Here is a 10,659-nt window from a genome sequence, read left to right on the forward strand (position 1 = left end):
TTTAGGGTTTAGGCTGTGAAAGGTCTCTGTGTTTAGGCTGTTAAAGGTCTGGGGGTTTGGGCTGTGAAAGACCTGAGTGTTTAGGGTTTAGGCTGTGAAAGGCCTGAGTGTTTAGGGTTTAGGCTGTGAAAGGCCTGGTGTTTAGTGTTTAGGCTGTGAAAGGCCTGAGTGTTTAGGGTTTAGGCTGTGAAAGGCCTAATTGTTTGGATTTAAGGCTGTGAAAGGCCTGAGTGTTTATGGTTTAGGCTGTGCAAGACCTGATTGTTTAGGGTTTAGGCTGTGAAAGACCTGATTGTTTAGGGTTTATGCTGTGAAAGGACTGGTTGTTTAGGGTTTAGGCTGTGAAAGGTCTGGGTGTTTAGTCTGTTAAAGCCTGGGTTGTATGCTGTTAAAGGCCTGGATTGGGCCTGACTCAGTAAGGATTATTTTTTGTGAGGTCGCTGAGTGCACAGACTGTGGTCCGTTTGGCTGAGCGCAGTTTGCGTAAACTCCGTATTCACGAAGGCAGATAGGGCGAAAGTGTGCTGCGGCTGATAAGCACTGAACACGCAGATTCCTCGCTGGAAACGCTGCGGAGCTCGCGTGGACATGCGGGTCCGTGGCTATTCGTGTCTTTTGGACATTATCTGATCTGCGGAGTGTTGTTGGGAGGTAAGTGGGTCATTTGGAGGACCTGCTTGGTTGGGGTTCGGGTTCTGCGCAGACTGCGTTACCGAATAAGGCTTTATTATAGCGGCTGGATTGGAAGCTGTAGGTTAGCTAGCGCGCTGGGAACAGCGGAGATCGTCCAGTACAACAGCTGTTCTAAAAATAACAATAACAGTAAAGTTATTAATGGATCTACTGAGTCATTTAGCTTAGATTAAAGCAGTGTATGTACAGTGTGCTTATATATAGCCCGTTCTACTACCACAACCCCCCACTCTACAGTATAATCCCCTCTCACTGTGAGCTGCCTGTTTCTGTTTTTACAGCTAAAGAGGTCAGAACCAGGCAGGGGGATGTTCCAGTTTTCCTCAGAAAAGTATTTACTCTTCTTCCTTAAAACATAGGTTATATTAATTTAAGAGAAATCCCATTCTTAATCCATGGGGTTTAATATTATGTTGGCCCACCTATAACAGCAATAACAGGCTTCAACTTTCTTCGGAAGGCTTTCCACAAGGTTTAGGAGTGTATTTATGGTTTATTTTTGTCGATTCTTTCAGAAGCACACTTGTGTGGTCAGCATTAAAAAAGTTTCTTTAAATCCCACACCAAATTTTACGCTACCTCAAAAGAACGACTTAGTATCTCCAAAAAAAATACTTACTATCTTAAAAGAATTACTTTGTATCTCAAAAGTCCGTAGTATCTCAAAATAATTACTTATTTAATTATATGATTTTGGCCCACCCTTTACACCTATAACAGGCTTCAACTTATTTGGAAAGGCTTTCCACATGGTTTAGGAGTGTGTTTATGGTTTATTTTTGCCCATTCTTCCAGAAGCACACTTGTGAGGTCAGCATTAAAAGTTTTTTAAATCCTGCATCAAATTTTACCTCAAAAGAACGACTAAAAGAAAGACTTAGTATCTTAAAAATTACTTAGTATCTCAAAATGTCTTTGTATGTCAAAATAACAACTTAGTATCTCACAATAATGACTTCACACTCCTATGAGCTTGAGAGAAATCCAATTCTTAATCGATAGAGTTTAATATGATTTTGGCCCACCCTTTACAGCTATGACAGCTTCAACTGGGAAGGTTTTCACAAGGTTTAGGAGTGTGTTTATTGTTTATTTTTGCCCATTCTTTAAGAAGCACACTTGTGAGGTCAGCATTAGTTCCTTCACCAAATCCCACACCAAATTTTACTCTACCTCAATATAATTACTTAGTATGTCAATATTAATATTAATATTAATAATGAGAGAGATTCTCAAAAGAACGACTTAGTATTTACAAAAAATGTCTTAGTATTAAAAAAAAAAAGACTTGCACAGCTGGCATACAACCGACCTTCAATGAAATATGGTTAAAGTAATGTCCGTTGTTGTTGTTTTTACATTGAAACATGGTAAATGTTGAAATTTTAACATTGAATCAACATGATGTCTTAAACCGTCTACCTTTTGAATAAGCATTTTACATTTCATCAACATACAATTTTAAATAACAGTTGGATGGAGGGTTTAGTGTTTACTGTTATGTTTATGTTCAATCAGATTGGTAGTGGTGAATAGCATTCTTTATACTCTGTAGCTTTACAACAGTGATGTAACAGTGTTAACACTGTTAATCCTGTGATTTTCTAGTTTTAGTTCCTACTTCTAAGACATTTATATTTAGAGAGCGAGAGAGAATACACATAAAATTGTTAATTTTTTATCCTGGCATACTTTTTTTTCCCTCTTCCATACAATTTTGAGCCTCCCGAATGTGAGCTATGGTTTATCAAAGGTTGAATGTACAACAACAATAACATTAACATTGAATTAATGTTGAAATGCTAGCTGGGTAGTATCTAAAAAAAATGACTTAGTATCTCAAAATAAGGACTTAGTACTCAAAATTACGACTTGGCTCACCCTTTACAGCTATAACAGCTTCAACTGTTCTGGGAAGGCTTTCAGCAAGGTTTAGGGGTGTGTTTATGGGAATTTTTGTCCATTCTTCCAGAAGCCACATGTGTAAGGTTAGCATTAAGAGTTCCTTTAAGCCCCTCTCCTTAATAATATAATAATTCCTCCTCCACCTCCAACTTTACACTTGGCACAATGCAGTCAGACAAGTACTGTTCTTCTGGCAAATGCCAAACCCAGACTTGTCGATCAGATCAGCCAGATGAAGAAACTTGATTCGCCACTCCAGAGAGCGTTTAGTTTTGAGGAAATTTTACAACTTGACTTGTTGAACAGGTGCTGCATCCTATCACTGTACTATGCTCTTGAGAGCACTTCATTTTTTCACAAATGTTTGTAGAAGCGGTCTGCATGCCTAGGTGTTTGGCTTCATAGACCTGTGGCCATGGAAGTGAATTCTTCACCAGTGTTTGAGCTTAGGCCTTGAGATGCCCATATATCATATTAATATCAATATAACATGCTTTTTTTTGTAGTAGCAATAATAAATCTATATGTTTAAAAGTGTTTTTTTATATATTTAGACATTTCAGTTCAGTTATTTATTTATATATCTATATAATTATTAATTTCTATATTCATAAAAAATTGCAAGCCCTATTCACCCATCTTCAGTGATTCATCATCAGTGATATCACAACCTTCACACTGTTGAATTTTCAAGGGCCTGATGACGCTTGTTCTGCTGCATGCTCAGCAATTAATGGTATTAAATTCACCTAATATTTTTCATATTATCTAAATAATATGAGAAAACATATCAACATGAACAGTTTAAATTCACAACTCAACCATGTTTTCATCAAATGCCCATTTTTACTAAAATGTTCCACCCTGTTGTGCAGCTTGCTATAATAGGGTGGATGAATGCCTGACAGAATAAAAAAATATATAAAAAATGTAGTTTCTGTGTAGCCAGAAGTCATATAAATATGATCAAATGTAATTTTATGTCTGTTTTAAAAGTTTGAAAGCTGCACTTTCTCAAATATTTTCTCTCTTTTTTTGTAGGACCACCAACTGAACTGCTGTAAAGATCAGAAGGCAAGATGGTGAGGGTGGACTTAGGAACTGTAGTCCTTCGGCGAATGAGAGAAGAGGACATTGAGACTGTGAAGGCTCTCATTAAGGTGCTCCACTGAATTTTTCAGCACACCTGGTGTAGAATACGGTGTAGATTAGTGGTTCCAGGCGAAACAGTCCAATCTGACCCCTTTGAAAAAAGTTGGGGTTTGGCTCTTATAGCTCTTATAGATCTTATAGCTGTTAACTTGCGGCTTCTGAGGCTCATAACTGGATGCAGTCCTGATGAGGGCCAGTTTCATCACAACATTTTTAATGGTCTTTGCGACTACACTTGAGGATACTTTCAAAGTTCTCAAAATGGTTCAGCGTGACTGAGCTTCATTTCTTAAAGTTTTTTTTTTTACTTAGTTGAGTAGTTCTTGTCATAATATAGATTAGAACATTACTCTAATAGAGCTATTCACTGTATACCACCAACTCTACCCCTTCACAACTTTACAACTGATGCTCTTAAACTAACATTAAGAGACAATAAATTTAAATAATTCATTTTTAACAAGTTAAGCACAGCTTTTAACTGAAAGCCTGAAATTCCAGGTGTGACTACCTCATAAAGCTGACTGAGAAAATCCAGCCAATATGTGCAAAACTGTCTAATGTAAGCAAGAGGTGCTACTTTTAAGAATATAAAATATAAAACATATTCTGGTCTGTTTAACCTTTTTTTGTTTACTAGATAATTCCATATCTTTCCTTCATGGTTTGGATGACTGGTATTAACCTATATTCCAGCACATTTTTAAATAATGAAAAAAACACTGAATTTAAGGTGTCTCAAACTTTTGACTGGTACTGTATATTCAAATATATTTGTTTTATTGTGTCTTTTTAAGGGTGTGTGCGGGGGAGGAGAGGAAAGAGGGGTTAGACAGTGGTAGTTATGAGACTTAATCCATATTTAAACTCAGGCTCTGTAAGACGAGCGGATTACCACAGGAAGCTTTGGGGCAAAACTTTGTAAAGTGATTAATGTGCATCAAAATGATTTAGTTGAAAATGATCTGGTTATTAGAGGCATTCATACTAAATTGAACTGTATGTTTATGCATGAGTGGTACTGTGAGAATTGGCATGGTTCTGTATAGACCGTTCTAGCACTTCTCATCCATGCTTCTTGTTTCTTGATCTTGTTTCAGGAGGGATGCGAAGGGACAGAGAACCGCCTCATCCTTCACCTCCTCACTCGTCCGCTGGCTCTTCTCATGCTGGCCACGCTGTCCTCCATCCTCCGCTTCCTGGTGCACTCCTTCATCGTGGCCCTGCTGATTCCCGTCTTCCTTTGCATCATCTACCTCAAGCTCACCATCCCGCGCTCCACGGGCATCCTCGGCTCCACCAGGCCCTACTGGGACTACGTGGGCAGCTGTTACCAAGCCGAGTCTGAGCCGGACCTGCCCAACCCGCACGCAGCCAAAGCCAGGCTGGTGGCCAACCAGGAGAAGGCCAGACGTCGCAGGAAGGCCAAAGAGCAGGAGAAAGGAAAGACGAAGGAGAAGGTGGCAGAAGAAGACCTGAAGGAGAGAGCGAGGGTGGCTGGGGAGGTGTGGCTGGCGGACAGTGACTGCGAGGTGCTCGGCTGCGTGGCTCGTGACGGCTGGAGCCGCGAGGGGGTTTACCGAATCTGCAGGCTGGTGGTGCAGAGCTGGTACAAACGAGAAGGTATCGGAAAGCTGTTGGTCCAAAGCCTAGAAGCCAAAGCCAGGCAAAGTGGAATCTGTCGGGTTTACGCTCACGTCCCTTTCCCGTCTAAAGTCGGAGAGGCGTTCTTCAGGAAGTTGGGCTACCGGCTGCAGGGCGAGACGGACGGAGTCGAGGGTGAGGAGGAGGAGGAGGACTATGAAGAGCCAGAGAAAGGCTGGCTTGGGTTCCCAGTGACTAAAGTGTTTGTTAAAGATTTGTGAGTGTGATTGCAACAGAGTGGGGTTGTTTACTGTAACTACAACATTTGCCTGAAATTATACAATAAGCACATATTTTGGGATGCTACCAAGATTATTTCCAAAATCCATTTCTAAACAATGGAAATGGAAATGTATTGCCCGGTTGAAGGAGGGGGACGTATTATGGCGCTTGACCGAGTTGCTATATTTGGTCGTCTGGAGATTTACTTCTTTTAAAAAAAAAAAATGGAGAATTGGCACACAATGCCTCAGGCAATTAGCAGCCTGTTCAGTGTTTTGTTCTCACAATGCTGTATTTTCCGATCTTGTTTCAATACTTTATCAATATCAATAGGGCTAATATCAGTTAGGATTGCACAATATTGGGGAAAAAATGACATTGTGAAATACAGCTCTGGAAGAAATTAAGAGACCACTTCAGTTTCTGAATCAGTTTCATTTTGTACACCATTGGAATGAGTGGTGTTTCTACAGCAGAGGTGTCCAATCTTACCTGTTAAGGACCAGTGTGGCTGCGGTGTGGTTTCCATTCCTGCAAAAACAACTGATTCCAGCTGTTTAGTCAGTTGTTCAGTCATCAAACCACTTATCACATGAGTTTTTGATTGGCTGGAACAAAAACCTGCAGCTAAACAAACCCTTTTGCAGATACAATTGGATTTCCCTGCTCTACTGTAATTTCCAATGTCCAGGCTAAAACTATACTAAATTTGCTAAGAGCGAAATACAATCTAAACTTTTTTTGTAACATGTGCAAAGCCATGTTCTGTTTTATCCAATAAAAACTAATTTTGCAGGTGTAGGGTTGAACTTCCAGACCGGGATTAATTAAGCCTAGTATTCGAATACAAAACATTTTTTTTGTTTAATTTTTTATTTTTTTTTAAACTGCTGCTGATGCAGCATTGCTGGATAGCATTACAGTGCGCTCAGAGGAAAGCGCAGCGACTTGGTTTCCTATACATCAGCTCACAGACGCTTTGTGCTGATCGACCCTTTGGAGTGATGAGAGGAGAGAGCAAGGCCAATTGTGCGCTCTCAGGCCTCCAGCAGCTGATGCTAAACAACATTTTGACTGCATGATTTTCCATTGAAAGGAAAATATAGCCTACAACTAGGCTTAATCCCTGTCTGGGACACTTCTCCATAAATTTTACACTGATTTTGAATTTGTTTTTGAAAATAAACTTAGTAAAAAACAAATATTATCAATTAATAAACCATTTGAGGCACCATTTGTTTTTCTAGTTGAGAAGAGGAAAAAAAAAGTTGTTCTACAGAACTCTCCTTGGTCATTGGAGATTAATCTGTATTCAGACTGATTTTATTCTGTGCTAAATTAGGTTGAGCTCATGGGTTGGTTGGGAAAAGGTGGGTTGGGTTAATCCACACTGGAAAAAAAACATCTCTCTGAAAGAGGAGGATGAGGAAGGTCTGCTGTGTTAGTTAATTTCAGAAACGTGTCAAGATTTTGTAGACATTGTAAACCTGGGCTGAGGACCATGGCGTGAGATGAATTCACCTCAAATGACAGTGTAAGACTGGAAACCATCCAGCCACTAATGGTGGATAGAAAAACAACTTAATCAAATCACAACACTTATTTATATATTTGTTTATTTATTTATTTATTCATTTTATTTACTGTGGTATTTTATTTTATTTTATTTTATTTGTTCAGTTTTAGTTGTTGGTAGATTAACAGTTATTTCCGGAGATCTGTGGGTCAGTTGTAGTGCTGTAAAATCATTGTCTAATCAGTGCTCTGTTTGTATTGAGACAAATCAATAAACCTTTTATCACAATGGTTTCATGATTTTTTTTTTTTAATCAACATTTGCAAAAGTTTTTACATATACATTACAATTTTTGCACTAAAATGTGTACGGGATTATAAGGTGCACTATCAATAAACCTCTATTTCTTTGTCCATTTTCATACATAAATCACACCAGATTATAAGGCCATTATGCAACACTAGTAAGGAATAGGGGTGTTGCCATGTTTTCCTTTTAATTCAGAAAGTCTCACTGCTGAGTAAACTTAACTTAATTTACTAACTTAGTTAAGTAAAGCTAAACTAAGTAAACAGAACTGTAATTCTTAAAAAAAAACAAAAAAAACAACACTTTCTTTCAAAGACAAACAAGGGCTGGCTGTTAATCTACACAGATTAAATCTACACTTTCCTGAAAACTGTTTATTTGGGTGAGTAAAGCGCTTCCGGTTACTTACAGTAAGCTTAGCTTTCCAGATTTCTCCAGAACTAAGGCTGGATCATTAGCATTAGCCGCTAGTAGTTACTCTGAGGAACCCTGAGTGTTCCAGTGGTATTAGCTAGCTGTTCGTCCCACATAGCTTGTTTTAACACAGTAAATGTGCAGGCTACAGGCATATATACTCGCAACTGAACAGCAAAATAGATAGCCCTTAGCATGGTTAGGGGCTAATGCTGCTCCAGCAGTGCTATCCAGGGTTATCAGCAGGCGAAATGCCGATAATACTTAACTCTGAAGGGCAACATAGCTAGCGTTTAGTGTGGTTAGCGGTTAATGCTAATGCTACTGCAGTCTCAGTGCTCCTATTAGCGCTGTACTTCAATGGAGTGGCTTTACTGCTCCTTACAACCTGACTGGTAAAATTCATACATAAGCCGCACCAGTTTATAAGGCACACTGTTGATTTTTGGAAAAATTTAAGGATTTTATGTGCGCCCTATAGTGCAAAAATATGGTACAACACATTTACAATCAGCCATAACATTAAAATCACCTGCTTAACCTTCTGTCAAATCCGTAAAGTTGTGAGGAGTGACCTCTCAGACTTAAACTGTTTCTTGATGCTTAATTTAAGTTCATAAAATTATTATATATGATCTTAACCAAGGTATCCTGGGGGGAAATGACTACACACTGACAGGGTGCCTATGGTCCATGGAAAAGAAGCTGCCAATGGCAACAGAATAAAGTCAATTATTATTATTATTGATATTATACGATCCAATTTATATATTATGTACATTTGGTTGCAAAAGTTAACCTAACTCAAAGTAGTTAAGAAATGAGTGAAACATATAGAACATCACAGTTAGATTCCTCTCAGATTCTTACGTTCATTCATTTTTCCTGCATCAACACATCAAGCTCAAGAACCAACTGTTTACTCGCTGCCTAATCCTGTATATCCACCCCTTCCCCTTGACTGGCATCACTTAAACCATTTCATTAATGATAATGTTATAATTTTAATGTCATGGCAGGTCAGTATAAATGCTCCCGTAACACTTTCTGACTGGTAACAAAACAAAACACAACACACGCCCCCCTCCTGCACCTCAATACCACAGGCGAGGAGATGATTCAGAGAACCATAAACTGGTCACGGTGTTGCTACGATTCCTCCAGATAGTTGAGCTGAGGTTGCCAGATTCCACCAATCTGACTCATTTTGTTTTGTGTTTTTTTCCACAGCATGCACAAGCATGCCAAGTCAGAAATGAACTGGCTGAACTGTGTTAAGATTGTCCTTTTTCCATAATAACAATAAAGGGGTTAAAGCCCCACAGATCCCACACTTCTCTCCTGATGGAAAGAAGGCCAAATCTAACCACAGTAACACATTTACTGCAGAATTGTAATAAATAAAATAATAAATCCAGAAATGTGCTAGTGCATCTCAAGAAATTAAAATATATTTAAAAAGTTACTTCATTTCAGTTATTTGGTTCAAAATGTGCAACTTATTGTTGATGATTATGGCTTGCAGCAAATAAAAACACAAAAATCAGTGTCTCAGAATATTAGAATATTATATAAGACCAATTGGTACTTTTGGCATTGTGTGGGCCGTGGGCCAAGTCCTGCTGGAAAATGAAATCCGCATCTCCATAAAAGTTGTCAGTAGCAGAGGGAAGCATGAAGTGCTGTAAGTAAGATTTTCTGGAAAAACACTGCACTGACTTTAGACTTGATAATAAAACACAGTGGATCAACACCAGCAGATGACAGACATGACTCTCCAAACCATCACTGATCATAAGTAAATTTTACATTTCATTTGTAAATCAAGGGAGCAGAGTCTGGAGGAAGAGTGGAGAGACACACAGTCCAAGCTGCTTGAGGTCTAGTGTGAAGTTTCCACCAATCAGTGATGGTTTGGAGAAACATTCCCACCGACACCTGATTGTCACCCCATTGACTGAGAAAAAAAGTGACTCCAATTTTACCTCCAAATTACAAATATGCAATATTGGATAATTTTCCTGTTTTTTGTAGGTTAAGGCAAATCGGGAATCACTCAGCATTCGCTCAGTTTGATAATGTGAACTACTGAAAGATGCTCACTGACGAGTCGCAGACTCCCAGCAAATATTTGGCATGCAAAATATCTGATCCAGTCGGCGACTGTGATTCAGGAGCAGAAACTACCTACAGGGATAACCGATGGTCTGGGATCATGTAGAAAGAGAACCACAGATCTGACCTCACGCATCTTCTGCATGACCAGAGCCGTTTATGGAGAGCCTGATCACTTTCTGTTCCCCTGTAATATCCAGTGATGGGAGTAACGGCATTGAAATAACTTTTTTCAGTAAGGAGTAATCTAACTAATTACTCTGACTGTAACTATAACGCGTTACCATTTCCCACACCTCGTTACTGCACGTTACTTTAGCCGTTCAATGATTTTTTTTTTTAACTTCACGCATACAGACAAAGGTGCAAGTGTGTGTGTGATTCACAAGGGACGAAAGGATGGATTGATAGTGGGATGGTCGCTCTAACCCTATAAAAAGGGGTAGTTGGAGGGTTTAGGAAGTTGTTTGCCCTGGTTAACCCCTCCTCTTTCTGGTGAACTTCTGGCCGCTGTGCCTGTAGGTGTACGTGGTTTGGCGTGGTGAAGTGAGGCACAATTGTGTCGATTTGCGTGCTCTAATCAATTCAGTGATTGCCTGTTAAATTGTTATATTAATACCATTTTAACTGTCATTAGATTGTTCTTTTTGTCCATTCTTTTGTTTTGTTTATATATACTTGGCTTGGTT

General features: G+C 39.1%; 1 protein-coding gene across 1 annotated transcript; it reads left to right on the forward strand.

Moving 5' to 3' along the window:
- The first annotated feature begins 405 nt into the window (after positions 1 to 405).
- Positions 406 to 7,422, forward strand: nat14 (N-acetyltransferase 14 (GCN5-related, putative)). The gene is made up of 3 exons (XM_007241215.4): positions 406 to 651; positions 3,640 to 3,758; positions 4,851 to 7,422. The coding sequence occupies exons 2-3, from the start codon at positions 3,678 to 3,680 to the stop codon at positions 5,613 to 5,615; spliced, it is 846 nt and encodes a 281-aa protein (XP_007241277.2). The 5' UTR covers positions 406 to 651; positions 3,640 to 3,677; the 3' UTR covers positions 5,616 to 7,422.
- Positions 7,423 to 10,659: the final 3,237 nt, after the last annotated feature.

Source organism: Astyanax mexicanus, chromosome 6 (genome assembly GCF_023375975.1).
Source record: "Astyanax mexicanus isolate ESR-SI-001 chromosome 6, AstMex3_surface, whole genome shotgun sequence".
NCBI classification, from domain to species: Eukaryota; Metazoa; Chordata; class Actinopteri; order Characiformes; family Acestrorhamphidae; genus Astyanax; species Astyanax mexicanus.

Excerpts from the sequence above, each read along its gene's own strand:
- nat14 (XM_007241215.4), top strand. The coding sequence starts at position 3,678 with ATGGTGAGGGTGGACTTAGGAACTGTAGTCCTTCGGCGAATGAGAGAA. Across the intron at positions 3,759-4,850 it reads CTGTGAAGGCTCTCATTAAG|GAGGGATGCGAAGGGACAGA; the intron begins GTGCTCCACTGA and ends ATCTTGTTTCAG.